This window comes from Calypte anna, chromosome 28 (assembly GCF_003957555.1).
Source record: "Calypte anna isolate BGI_N300 chromosome 28, bCalAnn1_v1.p, whole genome shotgun sequence".
Taxonomy (NCBI): domain Eukaryota; kingdom Metazoa; phylum Chordata; class Aves; order Apodiformes; family Trochilidae; genus Calypte; species Calypte anna.
The window spans coordinates 1,348,965-1,372,308 of NC_044273.1; the positions used below are offsets into that span (position 1 = coordinate 1,348,965).

The 23,344-nt window shown below is 48.7% G+C and overlaps 1 protein-coding gene across 8 annotated transcripts in view; it reads right to left on the reverse strand.

Moving 5' to 3' along the window:
• Positions 1-231: 231 nt before the first annotated feature.
• The window catches only part of LOC103528285 (excitatory amino acid transporter 4-like), a 34,065-nt gene continuing 10,952 nt past the window's right edge, over positions 232-23,344 (reverse strand). For 2 of the 8 annotated variants that reach the window (XM_030466439.1, XM_030466437.1), the window contains exons 4-14: positions 20,375-20,470; positions 18,914-19,023; positions 15,995-16,243; positions 15,049-15,186; positions 14,139-14,343; positions 13,286-13,328; positions 12,393-12,721; positions 9,930-10,163; positions 8,747-8,941; positions 8,264-8,398; positions 4,519-4,953 (exon numbers count right to left, since the gene is read on the reverse strand). In XM_030466439.1, coding sequence (XP_030322299.1) covers positions 4,755-4,953; positions 8,264-8,398; positions 8,747-8,941; positions 9,930-10,163; positions 12,393-12,721; positions 13,286-13,328; positions 14,139-14,343; positions 15,049-15,186; positions 15,995-16,208 — 1,692 coding nt within the window. In that variant the 5' untranslated portion in view covers positions 16,209-16,243; positions 18,914-19,023; positions 20,375-20,470 and the 3' untranslated portion in view covers positions 4,519-4,754. The other 6 variants (XM_030466440.1, XM_030466438.1, XM_030466445.1 and 3 more) reach the window with 5 other exon arrangements.

The following is a 23,344-nucleotide window of genomic DNA, read 5'->3' on the forward strand; positions in this document are numbered from 1 at the left end:
GGAAGTAATCCTCCTGCAGCTTTGTCAGTTTATGGACCTGCAAAAGACAGCATTAAAGAAAAAAAAAAAAGCTTTAGGGAAAGGACTTGTAAAAATCTTGAGTAACATTTGGCTCCTGACATAGGCACGTGGAGAGAAGGAAGTGTGATGCTGGAAGTAATGGCCATAACTTTGTAAGGTCATGGTCCTGAGGAGGAATCCTAGAGAAAAAACATCATGGAAAAGCATCGTGGAAAAAATTCCCTTTATTTTTCAAATATGCAAACTATCTTTATTAACACTGAAACTCACAACATGAAGAAAAAGCCCTCAGGAATTAACAGAGTCAGAATGCTCTAAACACACTGTACAGCATGGTTCCCACGTCCCTCTTTCTTCCTCAGGCAGAGCAAAAGGAGGACACACACTTTCAGGGCAGTTTTTGCAGAGCTAGCTCCTTAAACAATGTACATGTATCACATACACATGGCCTGTCATCTGAAAGTTCAAATTCTTCAGGGATTTTCTCAAAATGAATTTTGAATGTCCTAATCCATGTATGCATGAATTGATATAGCTCTGTTTCATCCCAAGTGTTGCCCATCTAATCATTAGGAATAAATCTGTTTGCAAAGAGAAGAAACTCAGGAAGTTTCTGCAAGTAGAAGCAGCAGTACTGCAGTAAAAGATTGCACAAACTCTCAGTAACATTAATTGATATTTCAGTTAACCCAGTCTGAGAGGCTGAGTTAGTACAAGGTCAGCATTGGGTTTGGAAGGAGTACAAACACTTTGGTATCCTTGGCTGAGCTCTTAAATCCTACTTCTTTGCCAAATTGGATGCTGTGGGGATGTGGATCCTTGAGATATGTGCAAGAAAGTGAAAGATAAAGTGGAGAATTTTCTGTATGCATGGAGAAGCTCCTGTTTTGTCACTGGTAGGGACCAAACAAAACCAGCATGCACTGAGCTCCCTCCTGCTCCACCTTGCTTTGGAAGACTCATTGCTGGAATGAAGTAAAAAAGCCTCTATTTTTTAAAGGATGGGATTATCTGGGCATCAAAATGAAGTATGCAGCTATACAGAGAGTTTAGTATTGCCTTTAGGAACAAAAAAACCCCAGCTCTGGATATATTTGTGTTTGTGGGCATGTGCCCCTTTCATAATGAGGTGCAGAGGTGTGTGTATATATGTAAATATATGCAAATCAATGTCAATTCTTTACTCTTCAGGTCCTGTAAACAGATAGATAATCCCAATCATTAACTGGTTCACCATGTGGGCAAACACCAGAGCTAAAACCTATCAGCTGAATTCTGAAATTTCCCAGGGGAGGCTGGTTTGCAGGATTTGAAAACGAGGCCTCTGCTTGTTTGTGCTCCATTAATCCTGTCTTGAAAGCAGAAAAATCACAAATGGCAATGCTTGGAGGGCATGACTGTGTGGGAACATGGGAGGGTTGGGTTAGATGATCCCTTCCAACCCCAAACTTTCTCTGATTCTGTGATTCTATGATGGCAATGGAGTGTGGAGAGCCCCTCTCGTGGTATTTTTACATGTCTGCTAACAGCAACTGCAAACAGGTTACACTCCTGCTGAATTTTATGGAAGTACCATCAGGATCCTTCCAGATAGCTTTAAAAATGATTGGGTTGGAAGGTCCCTTTGCAGTATCTCTAAACCAGGAAGCACGTGCATATATTATAAAGCCAGAAGGGACCCTTTTTATCATCAAGTTTGACTCTCTGTACAACCCAGGCCATGGGACTTCCCCAAATTGATTCCCATTTGAGTCCAGTCCAACATCATTTTCTTCCAGTTCATCCATCAGTTTGCCCTTTATGTACAGGAAGTCTCTTCAGGATTTAAACTCAATGCTTTCTTGAGAAGTTGGACAAATAGTCTGAAAAAAAACAAACAAAGAAAAAGAAGATACAGTTATACAGTTCAGTGAGACAAATAATACAATTTCTCTACTTAGGTAGCAATAACCAAGTGAACAAACACAGGGCAGGCTGCAGTTCTGCTTAAAATGCTGTGGGAATTACCAGGTATTATCACTGGAGTCAATGCTATCATGCTGTTGTGAAAAAATAAAGCACTTTATTAGATCTCATAAGCAGCTCTGTTCTTTATGAAGGTTCAGCCTCATGGCAGCTGAGCTGGGTTCATGACAAGCTGGTGCTGTTCTAGCCCACCCCAGATACAAGCTAATGCAGTGGATCTTCAAACTCTTGGATTAAGATCCAGCCTTTAGATACAGACATCTTATCAAAGTAAGAGTCTGACCCCACTAAGATTTAAGATAAGCTGAACAGATTTATGTTTGTGTATCAGGGACAGTTCTCCTGATCAGCTGGTGCACAGCATGCAGTTAAAGGATGGTAACTTGAGTCTAAGGTCAAAATCTTAATGTAGATGAAATATTCTTTAGTTGTATTGTGTCCAATTTTAGTTACTCCACTCTTAAGGAAGATGTGGAACAGGGAGGAGAAAGTCCAGAGGAGAGGAAGGTGAATGGTTATTACCTGTGAGGTTATACTGGGTCTGTTTAGTCTAGAAAGGAGAAGAGCAGACATTATAATAATATGCATACAAGATTAAAAAAAAAAACAACTGCTGCAAAGAGGAGGATGGTCATTTGTTATCCTGCTCACTTGCCCTCTGCTAGAGCATCTCTCTTGTCAGAATAAGTAAAATCTGCCTCCTAATGTCAGGAAGCAGCCTGGGGCCAACTACTGCTAACTGGAGCTACAATACACTTCTGTTCACCTTGCTGTGTTAGCCACTTCCATGTGAAAGAGATGCATTTATCCATTTATCTCAGATTCCCAACAATCATGCAGCCCATAAGAGTAGAATCCTCTGCCTACAGGATGTGGAATGTGGCAGCACCAATATATAATCCTGCAATTCCTTGAAGGACCTAAAAGAGCCTCAGGACCTGGCTTTGGACATCTCAAGCAATGTCTTTTTGGCAGCTTTCTGAGTCTTGGGGAGCTGCCCATGAGCAGCTTGTGGTTGTGGTTGGCAAAGCTGACTCCAGGCAATGCCTTGGAGTTCTTCCTTCCAGAGATCCACTTAGGAGCACCTCTGAATGCATGGATGGGGCTTCTGAAGGAAAAGGATCAATGTGGACAGGCAGGGCAGAGGGGTTCAAGTGATCTCCTGGCTTTGGAGTACTGAGCAGACCTCAAGTTGAAGCTGCCCAGTTGAAAGAGTTCAGCTGTACAAGAGGAGGCAGTGTCTGAGCTTCACCATTTCTAAAGCAGGACAGCTACACCACAGTGGCCTCAAAACTGTGTCCTTCCCATCTTCTTGGTTGTAGCTACACATCCATTTTCTAGATGTTCACAGCCCTGGATATTATGGAGCAAGCCCTGCTGGTCCTGTTCACTGGAGTGGGAGAGAAGGGCTCTGTTCCTGGCCATGCCAGGGAAGGGGGGGAGACCATCAAGGAAGCAGATCCCTGCTTCTTGGTTGAGCCTCTGGGAGCTTTTGGATGTTGTGTGGGCTTCTGCCCAAGTGTGTTAAACAGAAGCTGAGCTCCAGTTGGTAGGAACTGAGACATTAATCCTTTATTTCTAAGTTTCAGGTCTGACCAGCTTGTACAAGAGCTGGGAAGTGATTGGGTGCTGCCTAGAAAAGATAAGGAGCTGTAGGAAGACAGAGATTTTGAATGTCATTTATTTAATGACATTCTGGAGCAATGGGACTGAAGGGAAGTAACTTCTGAAAACAGAAAAAGATGAGCAAAGGTACAGTTTTCTTTGGAATCTTAAGTTAAGGGTGAAACTCTTTTCTGAGCAAATCTGGGGTAGAAGGGAGTCATTGCTGGCATGGAGGGGGCACCCAAGCTGCTCAGGTAGGCAAGCTGGTTGTAGACTTTGTATTTCCCCTCTGATTTCCCAACCAGGAGACAGCTTGTTGGTGAGAAATGCAGTTAACTGGGTTTTGGCAGAGCTTGGCTGAGGGAAGAGCTGTCTCAGAGGCTGCAGGATGGATATAATCAATCCTTTGTTTGCTGTTTTCCCAATCCTTTAGCAGCTTTCACTAACCAAAAGCCTATTGAACACTTCCTGTGCTACCAGCCAGCACACCCTGCTCTCTGGGGGTCCCAAATTCCTGCTTTCCTCCAGTATCCATAGGCAGAAGGGCTGCCAGAGGAGGTATGAACAGAGATTCATCACCTGCAGATCTGGGCAAACACCAGGACTCAGAGCAAGGAGCACACTTTGCTTTCCAGAAACACTCTTGCCAGAGAAAAGCTGACCAGGAGTGCTGGAGCTTTCCAGAGATCTCCAGCTGGCCAAAGATAAAAGCTGCACATGGTTGGGGAAGCTTCCATACTTCACTGACCAAGGGAAAGCTTTGCAGCTGGATCCTGGAGGAGGCATCATGGCAACATCTGGGGGCCAGTCCAGTGGTGGTGGTGATGTCCTCAGCCTGCTTTGCCACTTAACTGGGATTATACTCGAGCTTAGAAAGGAAGGAGCTCGTTCATAAAGTCTTCCCTACTCAGGTCTAACTCTTGGACCCCGTAAGAATGACTAAATCAGGCTTTTTGTGGAATAAAACTTGCTTTGCAGTTTAATTTTCTCCTCTTTAATGCCAGTCAGAAAGAGACGGGGCAGAAAAGGATCAGGGAAAAATGGACGTGGCAAAGGGGGAGAAAAGTGTGGATCTTGGAGAGTGGGTCTTTCTGTGTCCTCCACTATGGACTCTTTCAAGTCTTGGGTTTTGACAGCATTAATCTGCACTCTGCTGCCCAAGTTCACAGTGCTGTCTCTCTCCTGGGCTGCCTGTGGGTCTCGTTCTGTGGGCAAACCGGGTGGGAGAGCTGCTCTTTCTCCTCTATCCCAGAATTACCAAGTTCGCAGTCCTGTGCATCCAGCTCGTGCCTGGAGAGGTGCTCCACAATTCCAGCCCCCAGGGAATCTCCCAGGACATTGGTGGTCGTTCTGAGGCGGTCCCTGAAAGGCAGAGAAAAAAAAATGAAATGCAGCTTCTTAGTAAGAGCTAAGGGTGTGGGGACTGTTTCAAGAAACATCTTCATATATTTCGTGTCACTGGAATAAATGACTCTTAACACTGACAAGAAAATTATTCCCACTGAGGTTTCCCTGACTGGAAGCCCTGAGTGTGTCTTCACATTCATCCCTGGTCCACTGCATTCTGTTTCTCACTGAAAAGTTTTGGACTTGCCACAAAACGAGGGAAACATTATTGTGGTTTCCTTTCCAGAGGGCTGCTAAGGTCTCAGCTGAGCCTCCCCACCTCTGTTACTCTTGAGTTGCATTTTGTTTTACAAAAAGTGCTGAAATTCTGATGCAAGCCTATGTCTCAGTGCTGCTGTGGGGATGGGTTTCCTCAGCTCAGAGAGTGTGCAGTAAAACAAAGCACCAGATTGTGCAAAATGGCAAATCCAAACCACCCTTTGCAATGAGATGTTCTCCACAATGACAACTCCAAGAGCTGAAACTATCACCATCCCAGCATCCCATCATATCCCTCAGTGATAACAACAAGTAAGACTTTTGGTCCCTGATTGAAACCAGGAGCAGTGGAGGTGTTGGGCAAGACTCAGCTGGCAGCATGGCTGTGAGCAGCCTTGGACTGCTTGGGCTACAAACCAGCAATACAAGGTATAGAAGAACAGAGGAAACACTGAGCATGCATCCCTGAGCCAGGAGTTTGTTGTCTTTGAGAAGACTGGGAGAGCAAGGACTGTGCACAAATGTGTTCTTCTTAAGAACTCAAGTTCTTAAGAGCACTGCTGGGAATTCACTTGTCCCAAGGTTTAAAAGGCAAAACCCAACGTAGCTGACTTGCTGCCCTCACCTGAAAACTCCTCAACCTTGCCCAGCCCAACCTCACCCCTCTGGCTGTGTTTGGTAGAGCAGAACCATCACTCTGCAGCATGAATTCATTCATTATGGCACAACCTCCCCATCCCCTGCTGCTCTGGGGAGAGTTTCTGAGTGACCTTTAAGATAAAGCAAATTATGGACATTCTGCTTAGTGCTCAGGCTGAGCTGCAAATCACCTCTGATGGGCACTGAAGTGCATGGGCAGAGAGGGCAGTGAGGAAGAAGAGCTCCCAGCACCCACCAAGATGGATACTGGTATGGAGGAATGCCACAGCCTTGCACTGGCATCAGGAGCATCTCTGACTATGGATGTGTGAGATGGGAGGAGGTTGATGTGCAGCCTGGTGACCCAGCTCCAAGATGAAGTGATGGAGCCAGTGAGGTTAAGAAACACCAGGGAGAATGAGAGGGAAATTGATTACTGTCACCAAATGGTCTCTCCAAAACCAGAACAGGAGGGATCTCTCAAGGGATCTCTCAGGGGATTCTCTCATAAGCAAGCCCCCAGCCCTCCCATAGTAGCCCACAGGAGGAGGGGCAATAGGAACAGCTCACTGCTCCCCTCCCCAAAAAAAAACAGAGCAAGAGTGTTCCTCTAAGAAGTGCAGCACCTGCAGTGCCCTTGCAGAACAGGGCTGGGGTTCTGCAGGAGGATCTGGTTGCGAGCAAGATCCAGGGCTCACAAAAGCCAAAAGCATCACCAAGGCCAACTCTCCTGAGGACAGCCACCAAAACTGACACTGAAAAGACAACTCAAAGGGTTGCTGTAGGAGGTGAGTGCCTGCAGAGGGGAGTGGGGGTGATGCAGGAAGATATGGAGACCAAACCCAGCAAACAGAGAGCTCTGCTCTCACCCTGGTGCCCAGCTAAAGGGTATTGGGGGCAAACTGTCCACCCTTGGGAGTCCTTCAGACTGCTACCCACTCCTGGTCCTTCAGGTGGGTAGTGAGGACATAAGGACGAGAGGTGCACAATCAATTAAGAGACCTCAGGGCCTTAGGGCAAGTGGTGAAGGGATCAGGAGCTCAAGTTGTGTTCTCCTCCATCCTTCTGACATCAGTGATGGATGAAGGAACACACAGGGAGAGCCAAAAGGTCAATTCCTGGCTCAAAGATTGGTGCTGTGGACAGGGCTTTGGGTTCTAGGATCAAGGCTTGGTGTGAGAGGCACCAGAGCCACGAGCAAATAATGGGATTTGTCTTAGAGGGGCAAATGGATTCTGGGGCAGGAATTGGCAGGGCTCCCTGATAGGGCTTTAAACTTGATTTGAAGGGGGAAGGGGTGAATAATCTGGTGCTTGCCTGTAACAAAAAGTGGGGCAGTACAGCAGGGGCAGAGGGATGGAGTGCTACAGAAAGGGCTCTCTATTTGTTGCCCACAGGCAAGCCAGGGAGGATGCACTGAGACACCCCAAAGGAATGAGGGGGGAGTCACCTAGAAGGTGACACAGCCACCCCAGCTGAAGTGGCTCTGGGCAAATGCACACAGCTTGGGCAACAAAGAGGATGAATTAAGGGCCACTGTGCTGCTGGAAAGCTATGGCAGAGTGGCTGTTACTGAAACTTGGTGGGATGATTCCTGTGACTGGAATGTAGGGATAGAGGGGTTCAAGCTCTTTAGGACAGGCAGGGGAGGAGGGGAGGAGGTGTTGCTCTCTACATCAGTGACCAACTGATGGAGCTGCACCTGGGGAAGGAGGATGAACTGATTGAGTGATAGAGGTTAAGATTAAAGAGAAGAAGGGAGACTGATTTACACCAGGGGTCTGCTACAGCCCCTGACCAGCAGAGCCAAGCAGATAGAAGAGGCTCTGTGTTCACAGGCCCTGGTCCTTGGGGGTGATTTCAACCACCCTGACATCTGCTAGAGGAACACACATCAAGGCATCAGCAATCCAGGATGTTCCTGTAACCCATGGATAACTTCCTCCTCCAAATGGTAGAGGAATCAACAAGAAAAGGTGCTATGCTGGACCTTGTTCTCTCCAACAGGGAAGGGCTGGTGACCAACGTGGGGCTCAGGGACAACCTTGCCTTCAGTGATCACAAAGCACTTGAATTTAAGATCCTCAGGGCATCCAGGAAGATTTATTCCAAGCTTACAACCCTGGATTTTAGGCATGCAGACTTTAATTGCTTCAGGGATCTGCTGACCAAAGTACTGTGGGACAAAGTCCCAGAGGGAAGAGGGGCCCAGGACAGCTGCTCAGTATTCAAGGATCACCTTTCCTGTGTCCAGGAGCAAAGTATATTGACAAAGAGGAAGGCAGGACAGGATGCTGGGAGAGCTGCCTGTGTGTTTTAAGCATCATTATACAGGTTCCCAGGGACTGCTTGGAGCTGAGATGTTGGGAGAACAGACAAACTAAGCAGGGAGCAGGGAGCATTGCATGCTGCCATGCAGAGGACTTACAGAAACCAGTCCACAGCAATGATCAGGGTGATGTCTTCAGTTGGCAGCCCCACAGATGTCAGCACTATGACCATGGTCACCAGCCCTGCCTGGGGGATCCCTGCAGCTCCAATGCTGGCTGCCGTGGCAGTGATGCTGGAGGGAAGAGGGAAGCAGAGCTGTGAGCAAAGGGAAGGAAGAGGCAGACACGTTTACAAAAATGTCAGGAAACAGCTCAAATTCATGGTCTATAAAACAGCTTGGCAGGCAGCAGGATGGTGACACACGAGACATCAACACATCCCAACCAGCCTGCAGCTCCAGCTAAGGGACAGCCCAGACCTGGAGCTGTAAAGATGTGGTACCCAAATCATATGTGCTCCTACACCTGGAGGTGTGGCACACCCTTCTCTTCCATACTTCCTTTTCCTCATTGTATCTTCTGAGCACCTCAGAAAAGCCAACAAACCCCAAGCCCTTCCTGTAACTCTTTGCAAAAATCACCTTATTGTGATGATCTGCCCGAAGTCGAGTTCGTAGTTGTTGACCTGTGCAATGAAGATGGCTGCCAGGGCCTCATAGAGGGCAGTGCCATCCATGTTAATTGTAGCTCCCACGGGCAGAACAAACCTCGTGATACGTCTGTCCACACCATTGTTTTCTTCCAGGCACCTGAAGGTGATGGGCAGAGTTGCTGAGCTGAAAGAGATGTACAAAACAACGTGAATTGGGTACATGCTGACTTGAGAAGAGAGACTAAACCTCTGCCTGCTTTATGACCTTACCCACCTGCTTTTTCACCCTGCCATGTGAGCCAGAGGCCAGAAGCTGCTAGGAGAAAGGACAGTCTAAGCAAGGCTTCCTCTGATAGGGTGCACGTTGCAGCTGCACGTTCAGACAGGGCTTTCCTCAGGGGGCTGGGACAGGGGCTGTGTAGCCCTGAGGCTGATGATGCTGGTGTAACATCAAGAGAAGGTGATGCTGGAGGATTCAGGCTACACAGGACAAAGCCTGAAGACCAAAACTCCTTTTCCAGCTACTAAAAAAACCCTTTCTCACCCCCTCAGTGGACAAGACAAGAACAACTGACCCCTGGGTGAGAATCTATCTTGCAGTGAAAGCAGAGACTTGCTTCTCAAAGAGAACATGAGCAGGAAAAATGCAACGTGTTTAAGTGTGGGAATGCACATGGGAGAGACTGACGTGCTTGCCTGGAAATGAACACAGCAGGAAACATGGCACTGAGTGAAACAACAGCTAAACCTACAATCCCTTGCTGTGTCACTGACCAGGGGGTGTCCCTGCCTTGGCCCAGTCCTCCTCTGAGTTGGATGCCAGCCTGGGACATGGAAATGTGCAAATGTGTGTGAGTGCACGTGTGTGCCATGGATGTCCTGGGAAATAATGCCATTCAGAGGAAATTCTGATATTTGTCCTCAGCTCAGCTCCAAGGAGAGTCACCCCCACGTTTGGTAAGGGAGATGATGGGTTGTGCACTGCTGATTAGAGGTGGCCACATGATTAGGGACTGGGATTCCCCACACAGGAGTGGGAATCATTCTGCTCTTAAATGAGCTCAGCTGGACCCGTGCTGGTGCCAGAACTTGGGAGATCACAGTGCTGCACTGAGAAGCAGCCCCAGAATTGCCACACCAGCCCCAACCCTGCCCCTCTGCAGCCATCATACCTTGAGGAGGTGCCCAGGGCTGTGATGAGTGCCTGCAGCAGCCCTGCAATGAACACCCAGGGGTTTCTGTGGGTGACGATGAAGTAGAGCAGTGGCAGGATGCAGAGAGCATGGATGAGGAGTCCAACAATGACAGTGAGTGTGTACATCCCCAGCTGGCCTCCCATGACTGCCAGGTCATCCATCTCCAGGATTTTGCCAGCAATTAAAAACATGATCCCAACGGGAGCGTACCTGTGGCAGAAACACAAGGCCGATGCTCAGAACTCACACCCAGATTTTCACCCATGCCTTAATGCAAATCCCCAGTCAGGCAGCACAGCAGAAGTGCTCCCTGAGCCTAATCATTGGATGCTGCTGCTGCTTTCTCTCCTGGAAACCTGGAAAGAGCTGGGACTCCTTCACCATCTGGTCAAACCCCATCACTTCCTGGCACTGCCAGGGACCCCCTCACTGTTGTGTGCACAGCTTGGGCACTGCTGGAGGTTTCCTTCTCCTTCTGGGTTCTCTACATGTTCCCACAACACTCCTTGTAGAAGTGAGAGGGGAGGTTGTGTAGAGGGGTGTTCAGAGTCCCTTTCCTAACAGACCTTGGGCTGATCCATTTTTTTTACTGACAGGCACAGGGAAGAGAAGCAGGGAATTGGGGACTAAAAGCAGCAGTCTCCTCCAGAACCCAAGGCTCTGGGTTCTCAGCCTTGCTGTCTTCAGATGTTCATATTTCAGGAATAGGAACATACAGGGAATGGGTGTCTGGTGTAGCAAGGACTTGGCACACCAAGCCCTGTGAAAGCAGCCATGGCTTTCATAAAAACCTATTTTGGGGGTACTCTTCTTTCCATTTCTTTTTTTTATTTTTTTTCCCCTCCGTCACAACGCATCCCATGAGCAGCAGTGAGGCTCCACAGAAAGGAAGCCAGAACACAGACAAGGAGAACATCATGGGCACCAAACTCAACATGGACAAATAACTAGACCAAAGAAACTCCCAGCTCCATTGCCACACCTCTTAGGGTTTGGCTTCTCCAGCTCAAGAGCTCACATGCAATCCATGCACAAGGCTCACAGGTCCACATGCCAAATTCCAACCTGGCCTGGGAGGTTTGGAAAAGTTTCAGGAAAGGATTTCACAAATATTTCATTTCCTCTGTCCTCCCTCTTAGAAGACAACTCTTGGCTGCAGCCACTGTCCTTATCTCCCCAGGAAAAACAAGCTCCTGGGAGATGCTCTGCAACCTGTGGCTTCAGGAAGGAGAGTTGGGCTGCAGCTGACAGCCCTGCCTCCTTTTCCAGGATTTTGTAAGCCAGGAACCTGGCAGTTTGCTGAGTGTAACCCATGCTGCACATCTCCACCTGCCTGCCTTTGCTGTAAGGGGACCTGGAGAAGGGATGCTGAAGGCTCCTTGGAATTGTCTGTGGGAGCAGTGTGCAGGTCTGCTGGTTCCACTGTCCTTGTCCTCTCCTTTCTGTGCCCTTGGGAAACTCCTCTCTTTTTTGGAAGGCCCAAAGTTTTGGTTTATCCATGGGGGGTGATATCCAGAGGGGCTGGGGCTCCCCTGTGCTATGCTAGGAGCTCAGGGTAGTTTTTTCCCTTTGTGTCTTTCTTTGGGAGGCTTCTCCCCCTGCAACCAGGATGTTGCTCTGAGATAAAAGACTGTGACTAGAAGACCAGGAAATGGGAGCTGGAGTGATCTAAAATGGGTGTCTGGCTGACAAATCCTCTTCTTGTCAGACATTTTCATATATTCTGCCAGATTCACATCTCTCCTGCCTTGCAGTACCTACCACAAACTTCTGTTTAGAACTAGAGCCTTCAGACCTTTACCTAGATGGGTAAAGAGCTTAAAATAACAAGATTGGGTAAAATCTTGGTTTTTTTTACAAGGGCTGCCTTGCAGAGAAGACTTGTCCCAGCAATGCCTTGCTTATTGGGCAGCCCTACCCAGCAAGCAGCTGAGCTCGAGAGGAGTCAGGATCTGGGAGACCTCAGATTGAAGGGTGGTAACTTTGGAGTTGCCCAACTCAGGACTCAGAGCTAATGCACACAGGTGCCACCCTGAGAAGCAGGGAAGGAGCAACAGCTCAGTGTGGTTTGTGGCCAAGTCAGACTTGGCTGAACACAGCTGGAAGGAAAGCTTTTGGTGGGAAAGCCTCACACCCTACCCCTCTTGGTAAGGCTAAGAGATCTTCCACTCCAGCTCTCTGGTCTTCCAAGGATGTTTCCAGCAGCCTCAAGGAAAGCAAGTCCTGGTGTACCTGATATTTCTAAGGTAAAAAAAACAAAAAACAAAAAAACAGGAAATGAAATGTGAACACACATCCCGACTTTTCCCTCCAGCCTGACGGAGAGCTGTGCCCAGCTGCTTTCCCTGTGCGTGTCATCCTCAAAGCTACCCCACTCCTCATCAGGTCAGTGGAAACTGCACCTGGAGACCTCCTGCTCCAAATGGCCGTGCTCCTCACCAGATGATAATGGCCACCAGCCTCATGATGGCTTCGTTGAGGCAGTTAAAGAACTCCCGCAGGGCCCGTCCCTTCTTCTTCATGCCGCCGATCACCAAACCGAAGCACATGGAGAACACTACCAGCCCCAGAGCGTTCACCCCACTGGCTGAGCCCGGGATGGGAATGACTTCTTCAAAGGTCAGCACCTCGGAGATGGTCCCCAGGGCCTGGGTGACGTTCTCCAGGATGCCCGTGGAGTTCTCAGGCAGGGGGATCTGAGTGGCTGTCACGTTGCTGCTGTGGGTGACGGTTCTGGTGAAGACCCTGGTGCCGTACTGGGTCTTGTACTGGAAAGAGAGAGATGCTCAGATGGACTCCCTGGCTCAGGGACTCAGGACAACGTGCTAGGCTCTCACATCCCTTCCCAAGGAAAGGAGAGTACTGCGAGGTACCACGCTGACCTGCATGGGAAGCTTGCTTTGCCTGCTCTCCTTAGCTTGGTCCTTTTATCAAAAAGTTCACGGAGTGGAAGGTCACAAGAGACCATCTCACATCCCAGGACTGAAGTACTCTGTGCTCTGCTAACACATGGTGCTGCTTTCAAGGGCACTAATACTGCAGATGAGAAAAATCCTTGCAGCAGCTTCTGCTCTCCCTTCCCTGCCAGTCAAAGGCTGCTGAGATCACACAAACCCTGACTCTCAGGGTGGGATGGGACAGAGACCATTAGACCTTAAAAAGCTTGTCTGGGGGCTGCTGTAACACAGACTGATATCTGCAGTGCCTCCTGGAGCACTCAGACTTGGGGAAGGATAAAGCAATCATTGTGCCATCCCTCAGAGAATCGGGTGGGACCAGGGTCTAAGGGGGCAAAGGGAGCTGAGAGGCTGGGGGGGATTTGGATTTCCTACCTGTTTGAAGCAGGCTTCTACCAGGTTGGGTGGGAACATATTCCTGCAGTAGATAAAACAAGGAAAGAGTTATTTGTTTGCAGAAGCCTGGGCTTCCTGGCCAGCCCCTCTGTCCTGGAGCAGTGTCTCAGGTCACAGCAGCTCAGGCTACAGAGCAGACAGGCCCCATCTGAATGACAGGAGAGGGGAGCGTGCAGAGCTGGAGCCAGACACCTTCCTGCCTCTTTTCAGAATCCTGCTGGATCTTTCCAGCCTCCAGAAGGTTATTTTTTCAGATATGTGGAAAAAGACTACATGCACAGGGATGTGGGTCCATTGTAAAAGCATAATGAGATCCAACTGAACTTTAGAACAATACCATTTTACAAGCTGGAATACACTCTTTTGCCACAGCCTCATCTCTCAGCTGTCATTTAAGCTCTCTGTTCTCTTGTCCCTCAGAACCATAGCTTCATATCCCATGAGCTGCTAGAGCTTTGCAATTCCCTGTGTCAGGTGACAGCAAGGAAGGGAGAGCCCAGTACCTTGGGAACCACTTTGCCAGTTTCCTTGGGTAGGTAAAGATGGATATTTGATGTAGCCTTCTCTGGGGGGATTTCTGAAGGACGTGCTGTCATTTTTAGGTTTTATTATTTGTTCTGGTGAGCACTCCTTGGCTCCTTGCATTAATACCTCCAACATAACTCAATCTCAGAGTGGCAAAGCCAATTAGACTCTAAGTAGTCAGCTGGGCAAGACTCAGCCCTAAAACTCTTTCCCTAAAAGTGTCTGCCTACAGCTATGACACTTCAGAAAGACATTTTGTGGAGGAATAACCTCACTGATATGATGTGTAACCACCTTGCTCACCTACCTCACCAGGTCCATGAAAGCATCTGTGGTCTGCACCTGCTCAATTCTGCCTTCTCGGTGAAGTTTGTCCTTGGATCCTTTTCCTGGGTGGATGATGATCACCATGAGGATGCCAATGAAGACTGCTATGATGGTGGTCACTGTGTAGTAGATGACAGCCCTCATCCCCATCTTCCCTGAGGCTCTGCCATCCAGTGAGGCCATTCCTGGGGAGTCATACAGACAAGGTGAGAAGGTCAATTGCCTTAGAGGGAAGGGGGCACATGCATGAACTGGGCAGGGATCTGGAGTCTCCATGAAGCAAAGCATACAAGGGGCAAACTTGGAGCTCTGAGGTGATGCTGATATGGGAGAATGTGGCTTGTGGTTATAAAGTACCAGGGGGTTTAGGCTGCTTTTGGGAATATAGCAATTTTCTCCTAAAGCTCTCAGAAAGGAAATAATCCCCTCCTGGTACATCCCTAGTGGTGGGATGCTTCAACAAGCAGAAAGCTTTGCAGTCCTTTCTGCTGCCTGAAAGCTTGGTTGTCTTCTACCAGGACCTGGATCACCACCTCTCCAGCTGGTGATCAACTCCACCTCATTGAGCTGACAGAAATTAACCTTCCCTAGGCTGGAGCAAACCTTAAGCTGACTCGGGTGACAAACTCGTGGACATTTGAGGTTAGATGGGATAGTGCTGAAGTGCTGGGCATTGGAAACCCTCCCTTGTATCTTACCTCATTCTCAGAAAGCACAAAGCCTTCTGCTGCTCTTCCCAGTGCTGAGCCAGCAGGGCTATGGGTGTGCATCACTACCTTCAGCCAAGCTCAGCCAAGCACCTCCAGCTTGGTCACAGGGGGAACTCCAACACCAGCTAAGGTCTTAGCTGGTTATTGCCTTGGCTGAAAGCAGCAGAAAGCACTTCTCACCTGTAATCAGGGAGGAGACAATGAGAGGAAGGACCAACATCTGGAGCATACGCATGAGGAGCTCCCCAGGGAAGGAGAAGTACTTGATCTGGCGATAGGTCAGCTGGTAGGGCCGGAGGGAAAAGGCCAGGATGATCCCTGTGGATCAGCAAGAGATGAGAATGGAAATGGGACAGTGCAATCCAGTGGTGTGTCCCTCAGTTCTGCACCATGGCTTTTCTCTCTCTCATCTCCTTTCAGCTCCTCCTCTCCCCAGAGGAGCAAATGCTCTTTCTTTTCTAAAAGGCTGTGATCCAGTTTTTACTGCAGGCTCTTTCTCCCTCTGACATATTTATATGCACAGCACCTCGTGCTTAATCCTCAGGTCTCCTTCTTGCTCTGTCTGCTGCTCCTCTGGGGTCTGTTCCCAGGAAGTTCATGAGCACAAAAATTCTGTGACCAGAGATATCATCTCCCAGCTTAACAGAGCTGTGACTACACAGTCCCCAGACTTTGCCCACCCACCTCCTAAGGTTGAGTTCAGCCAGTGAATGCGAGATCAAAAGCTAGGGACACTCTAGGACAGCCCTTTGCATCAGTTCTCCCTTCTGGTACTGTCAGAACAAAACCACAGCATAAATTGTGCACCTGTAGCTGCAAAAGCCTCTCAACAAACCTGGATGATTTTATAGGTTTGGAAGAGCTGGATCATCAAACCCTTTCTGTTATAGTCTGTCCCTAAGCTGCAGCCAGAAAAGATTGGCAAGGATTCCCTCCCACACTCCCTCTGCAGGGTCTGTTGTCCTTACACACAAAGGAACTTTTCCTCCAGGTAACATTTTACTCCCAGCCCATCAGTTTTCTCTCCCCGGCGACCGCCGCAAATCGCTGCCAGAAAAGAAAATCTTTGTAGAACAAACAAACTTCACCCCAGCTTTATAAACGGTGCCCGGCGTTGCCACCATACCTAGCAAGACTGCAGAGATGGTGAAGAGGACAAAAGCATTTCTCCTGAAGAAGCTCTTGGTGCCAGCAGCAGTGATGCTGTGCATCCTCTTCTTGGCTCGTGCCGCCCGTCTCTGCAGGGATTGCCGCAGGCGCTGGACACGGCCCTCGCCGTGGAGCCTCTTGGCTGCATCCTCGTTCAGGAAGAGGCTGTTGACATGGCTCTGCTCCCCCATGGCTGTTCAGTCCCCAGGGCACAGCTCTGCCAAAGCTGGGGGAGCACGGGAGGAAAGCGTAAGCTGCGGCATCCATCTCCTTCCCTTCGTTTTTAGGTCGTTTCCCTGGGGCCCTGGGCAGGTTGGTTTGGAGGCAACTAATCAGCTCCTCTGCAAGGAGCAGATCCTGGGTAAAGGCACCTAAAGGGCTGCCAGGGTCATCAGGACCACTCAAGTGTGTCTGGAGAAGCTCTGTAGCACGGAACCTGCACTGAAGAGTGGCTTGTGGTGGCCTGGGCAGCCAGAAAGGGCTCCACAGCAGCCCAGTCTTGTCTTGGAAGTTCTGTCAGTTTGGGCAGGTAAGAGGTTTTATCACCTGGCAATAAAACCAATTAATGTCCACAAACTGTTCACAGAATCACAGAATGTTGAGAATGGAAGAGATTTCCAAGCTCAAACAGTCCAACCTGTCACCAACACCATAACCAGCTACTAACCCATGGCCCTAAGGACCCGGTCCAAACACCTTTTGAATGCCTCCAGGGATGGTGACTCCACCACTGTCCTGGGCCATTCCAATGCCTGACAACCCCCTCAGTGACAAAACATTTCCTGACATCAGCCTAACCCTCCCCTGGCACAGCTTCCATCCCTTCCCTCAGCCCCTAAACAAGGACCAGAGCTAATGTTCCAAAATGTTCCAAACCAGACCAAGCAGCACTGGCTGCTTCTGCAGAAAGGCACAGAACCCCTTTGCCTTCTGGGGAGCCTGAGGATAATGTTTTACTGCTTTTCCTCTGAAGCCCAACAGGACTTTCAAGTCATCTCTCTTGTCAAATTCCACTTGGTGAGGTTAACCTGCTCTCCTGTCTTTACAAATACTGAGATCAAACCTATTCCAAAGAGGTAAATCTAGGACCAGTTCTGCTCCATTACCTACTGGCTAGAAAGCCTGGAGCAGTCTCTTGTTCTCTAGCTGGTTTTTTTCCCCTCTTATTCCCAGATTACCCATCACAACTGGGATTACATTGCCTATGAACTCACACTGGGTGTCTGCCACATGGATAAATGACTGTGATGAACTGAAGGCATTGCCCTGGAGAGGAACTGCTTTGTGACACAAGATTGCAAAGCTGTTTCCAACAGACAGATGGAGCAAAACCCACATTCTGCTGGAAGATTTGTTTGCACAGATGCCTTCCTGAGGTTCAGAGTAGTGGAGACACCTGAGGTGGCCCAGCCAAGTCCTGCTGAGCCCTCCCAACCTTTGGCTGCAGGAACCTTGTAGTGCTCCTGCTGTCACCCAAGCTTTTGGGTTAGCAGACAGCATCCTGTGGGTTTTGATTCACTGATTCCAGCTTGATCACACATTCACCTCCTTATTACACCACCCTGCTTTTATCTCTTTCTGGAGTCAATGCACATCAGGCTGGGTGAAAACTTTGCCTGTCTGCTTCCTTTCCACTCTCAGAACTCCTACTGTTCACAGCTACGCATGAGAGAAAAAAGATGTGAACTACATATCCCTTCAGATCGTTGAGTTTGTGCTTCCTGAATTCCTCCACAAGTTAAGGAACTCTGAATTCAATCCCCTGAAAAACAGACCTGAAAATAGTGCCTGAAAACAGACCTCTATCATTTATTTAGCAGTCTCCTAGACAGAACTGGACAAACAAAACTATTGATTGCCAGGTTCCAATGAGCCAGGAATTTCACATATAATGTATCCTCCTGTCTTGCCAGCTAATGGCATCACTGGCCCTAGAAGGAAGAGGACACCTCTTAGGCCTCATCCTTCTTCACCACAGACTCACTGAGTAATCCCTTTTGTGGTCCATCTTCTTTTGTCTGCAGGATTTCCAGAAGTCTGTCCTAGAGCCTACTGCTCTTCTGGTAAGAAAAGTGATTGTGTCCACTGCTAGTGGCTGGAGGGATAGAGTAGGATAGGATAGAATAGAATAGAATAGAATAGAATAGAATAGGACTTGCAGTTGGAGAGGCCCTACAGTGCTCATCTAGTCCAGCTGCCTGACCACTTCTAGACACTCTCCAGGAGCATTGTGTCCTTTTGATGTTGGGGACTCCAGAACTGGACACAGGACTCCAGGTGGGGTCTGACAAGAGCAGAGCAGAGGGGGGGAATCCCCTCCCTCAACTCCTGTCTGTGCTGCTGCTGATGCAGCCCAGGACCTGGGTGGATTTCTGGGCTGCAAACACACACTGAGGGCTCATGTTGAGCTCCTGCTCCCCCATCACCCCTTCTTCTCAGGGCTGCCCTCCATCCTTTCTCCTCCCAAGCTGTATCCATGCATGGGATTGCCTCTGTTTGGATGCAGAACCTTGCACTTGGGAAGGGAAGGCTGTGGGAATCCTCCCTGAGGAGGAAGGAATGGCAGAAAGGAGCAGAGGTGGACTGACCCTAAACCCCCACTGCCCATCCCCCTGTGCCACTGGGAGAGGGGATGAAGGTCTCAGGAACAAAGGAATTTGGGTTGGGTTGTTAAGCTCTGGGTTTTTTCTATTTTCTCTTTGCCCCATTTTGATTTAACAAGTGATAACTTGATTTTTTCCCCAAGGACAGTCTATTTTGCTCATGCCCAGAAGTACTGAGTGAAACCCTAAGTCCTTTCTTGACTCAGCAGGTTTTAGGTGGATTTCCTCCTCCTCACCATCCCGAGGAGAGAGAGGAGGGAGCTTTATTCCCAGCTAAACTAGGAGATACTCACAGCTCTGTGGGTCCCTGGATCTTCCTTTGTGCCCTTTTTGTAGACTGGGATAACTCTGTCTCACCTCCTCCCAGCAGGGATGCAGAGCAGGGACCAACCAGAGCAACCACCTAGAAAAGCAGAACCATCAAGGAAAGGTTCATCTCCCCAAAACTCTGTTTATTCCTCCCCAAACACTGACTCCTTATCAACCAACCCAGCACACCTTGGCCAGGTGAGGAGCTTCCTTACACCTCAGCAGCACCTCAGTGAGGTGAAAACAGTCACAGAGGTGGCTTTGAGATCCCCCATCATGGCCAGACCATGGTGACCTGAGGAGATCTGTGTTCAAACCACAGAATCCTGGAATGATTTGTGCTTGGAAAAGACCTTTAGGACTGTCAAGTCCAAGTGCTAACCCAGCACTACCAAGTTCCCCACCACCCCATGCACCTCATCTCCCTCAGCACCATCCCCACAGCTTTTAAATCCTTCCAGGGGTGGGGATCCCACCACTGCCCTGGGCAGCCTGGGCCAGGGCCTGACAAACCCTTTCAGGGAAGAAATTTTTCCTAAAATCCAATTGAAACCTCCCCTGGCACAACTTCAAGCCATTTCCTCTTGTTCTATGACTTGGGAGAAGAGGTCAACACCCCCTTTGCTCCAACCTTTTTTTTTGGTAGTTGAGAGGAAGAAGGTGAAGGTCTCCCCTCAGCCTCCACTGCTCCAGACCAAACACCCCCAATTCCCTCTGTCCCTCCTTGTGCTCCAGACCCTTTCCCAGCTCTGGGTCAGTGACCTTCCCTGGACAGACAGAATCACAGGATGTTTAGGATGGAAGAGACCTCCAAGCTCATCCAGTCCAACCTTTGACCAACACCATAATCAGCTACTCAAATTCCAGCATCCAAGCCAGGATCACAGAAACATGGACTCACCTGTCCTCTGAATTTGCCTTTCTTGGAGTTGGACCACACAGCAACAGCACCAGTTCCCAGTCAGGGAGGTGGGAGCAGAACCCACGTGTAGAAAGGGACTCACCTGCTTTTTTTTGGGTTTTTTTTTCCTCCAGATGTCTCCCCAACCACGTGCACCACAAAATGTACTTTTGTGCACACCAAAGGAAAGTTATCTTTTGATAAGGGAAAGTTCAGGATTTGTCACTGGATCCCATGTTCCATCAGATGCTTGGGAGCCTCCTCCTTAGCACACAGAAGGAACTGAGCAGAACTTGCTCCCGTGGTGTCCCCACCCTCTTGCTGACTTGCTCCCTTTCTCCATCTGCATATTTTGCAACACAGCATCCCCCTCCACAGCACATTCCCTCTGCATCACTGGCCTGAAATCGTGTAAATATTCTGTATTGCATCAGCTGGAAGTTCTCAGAGTGCTGTGGCAAATCATCAAAAACCTCTTGCAGATGAACAGCCTGGCTCTGGCTTTGCTTTCCCTTCCTGTGAGGAAGAAGGTGGCTTTGCTCACCTCCTTGTGAAGGTTCTATTCAGGACTGTTTCTCCAGGATCCACTCTGCCAGAAGCACTGATATATGAGACAGCATTTTTGGAGGTAACTTCAGGGCTAGAACCAGGAAACACAGGGTATTTTGCAATAAATTTTAGTGTTGCAAAACTAATGCCTAGTTCCTGGCAATGAGGTTTCTCATAAACAGTGGAATTTTGACTGGTTTAGAGACACCAGACAGATGATGGTGAAAGTAAAAAAACTGGCTTTTGCACTATATTTTTTTGTCCTGCTCTTTGCAGATTTTTTGTGGTTATTTTCCCTTCTACACAAGGAGATTTCCAGTATGGGGCTTGGAGGGTGATGGTGCTTAAGAACCTCCAAAGATTTAGAAACCAGGAAAGGTCTGAATCAAGTCAGACACTTCTGTTTCAACTTGTGAACCCCTCCTCTTTATGCCTTGTCTCTGCTAAAGCAACCAACATCAGGAAGGCTGAAACCACCCAGCGTGCAGCACCTTCCCCTGAGCATGTTTTAAAGACAGAAAGTAAGAAAATCCTAGCAGAAGGGAAAGAGGAGGGAGCCCCTTCCTCCTCAGCAGGAGGGAGTTGGGCTCAGGGTGGCAGCACCAGGGCACATTTCCATCCCCTTGTCACAGATTTCCTCTTTTTAGCCCCCATGTGCACCCTTGAATTCCACTTGGTCACACAAAGGATGTGGGCAATGTCAGGATGTGTCCTTCCATTTTCTCAGGTTTATGACACAGGGATGCAAATATGCACATTTATATATATATATAAGTATATATACATAAATATATAGAAATATATATGCCCACAACCTACTGACTGGTTTTTTTCCAAGTTTATCCAACAGGGTCCTTCCTGTCCCTCTGTATTGGTGATGAGATGAGCAGAGGGGCTGAGCTCTGCTCTGGGTCCATCCTCCTGGATCTCATTCCCTGAACCATGGAAAACTCAGCAGCTCCAAGCTTAGAAACTGAGAGTAAAATACTACACACAGCAGAGAAACTTCTTGAAATACCATCTTGGATCTATCTTTTGACTCCAGACTCCTAAGAGACTCACAGCCCCAGGCAGCCCTGGACCTCTCCCAGAAAAAAGGTCAAAGTGTTAAAATGGGGAAAGAGAGAGCAGTGAAGAAAATCTTCAAATCTGTCTGATTGAAGAAAAAAAAAACCCCACATCAACAGAACTTCAGTGTCAGATCAAACAGATTTTTAAAAAATCTTTTGGCCAGGATCCTGTAGGAAAGGTTTTTCCAGGCAGGATGAACTGGAAGATCCCTTTATGATCACTTATGGGAACACAAAACCCAAGTGAATAGAATTTCATGGCTATTTTTGTAAATAAATTTCAGTTGTGAGGCTCAGCTTCAGGGTGCAGAATTATTCATCTGCTCACGAGTGACCTGGGAGGTGAACTGCTGAGTGAAAAAGTGAAAAGCAGGAAAGGCAGGAAGAGTTTCTCCTCATTGCACACTCTAGTGACTCAAAAAGATATTGGAAATGTCACGTGGAAGTACAGGCTGGCAAAAAAAACCAAACAGTGGCAGCAATTATTATGGAAGAAATGAGGAGACAGGAAAGGAAAAGGTTTTATAATGACCTAAAAACATGGAGCAAATTCCCATCTCAGAGGATGAGTGGCAGCCCCAGGCCTGGGGACTACCTGGCTACAGCCTTGCTGGCCTTGGCTCCTATTCCCTCTGGGAGCTGGGAGCCCAAACTGCTCCCTGCAGAAGATTTTGGGTTGGTTTTGTCCAGGTGATGGTCAAGCTCAGACTGAGCTGAGTGAAGAGGAAATGCACAGGGCTGCTCTGGATGGGTGAGCTGAAACTCAGCTCCTGCAGAGCACTGACAGCACTGCTGCACCCAGGACATCACCCCTGAGACCCCAGAACTCTCAGCTGGGACCAGAACTGGGGTCCAGGAGCTGTCAGTGCCAGTGTGGAGGAGGGAAGGGACCTTTCAGCTCTGGTGATGCCACACCTGGGGTGCTCTGCCCAGTGCTGGGCTCCTGAGTACAGGAGAGATGTGGACACAGTAAAAAGAGTCTAAAAAAGGGCTACAAAAATGATGAAGGGCCTGAAGTTTCTCTGGTGAAGGGACTGAAGCATCTCCCATGAGGAAAGGCTGAGGGAGCTGGGATTATTCAGCCTGGAGAGAAGGTTCAGGTGGATCTTATCCATGTACACCTGGAGGAAAGGTGTAAAGAAGACAGCACCAGGTCCTTCTAGGGATGCCCAGGCCCAGATGAGAGGTGGTGGCCACAAAATGAAGTATCAGGAAATTCCTTTCAAGCATCAGGAAAGGCTTTTGAACTGTCAGGCAGAGCAAACATTGGAGCAGGGTGCAGCTTTGAGCCATTCCCAGGCATCCTGTCCCTGGATCCCAGCTCCAGGGTGCCCCGAGAGATTGTGGGGTCACCATCCTTGGAGATATTAAAAAACAGCTGAGTGGACATGGTCCTGAGCAGCCATTTCTGGCTGACTCTGCTTTGAGAAGGGGGGGAGGGTTGGACCCACTACAGGTCCCTGCCAACATCAACCATGCTGTGATCCATCCCTCTGCCTCCCCCTGATGTGCTGTGGGATGAAGCTTCCCAGGGCAGCACTGACACCATCCCTGGCAGTGTCCTGGAGCTGATTTACATGGATAATTAGTACAGACCCATGGTCTGGTTTCCCACTTTTCCCTCACCCTCTAATCCCTGCCCAGGAGTCTTGCAGCACACTGAAAGATAACCCAGAAAATGCAACTCCATGGAAATGGCCAAGTGCTGTTACTGGACAGACTGGACACCAGGGAAGCCTCTGCCAGGCCAGTGGATCCACTGGGAGATTTTCCTCTGGGACATGGAAGGTCCTGACCATTGGCATGGTGGGGGGGGGTTGAGGAAAGTCAACAAAAAGTTCAATTGAAGACTTTATCTGCTTTCTTGCCCTGCTTTCTTTGTTCTCCCATGAGGC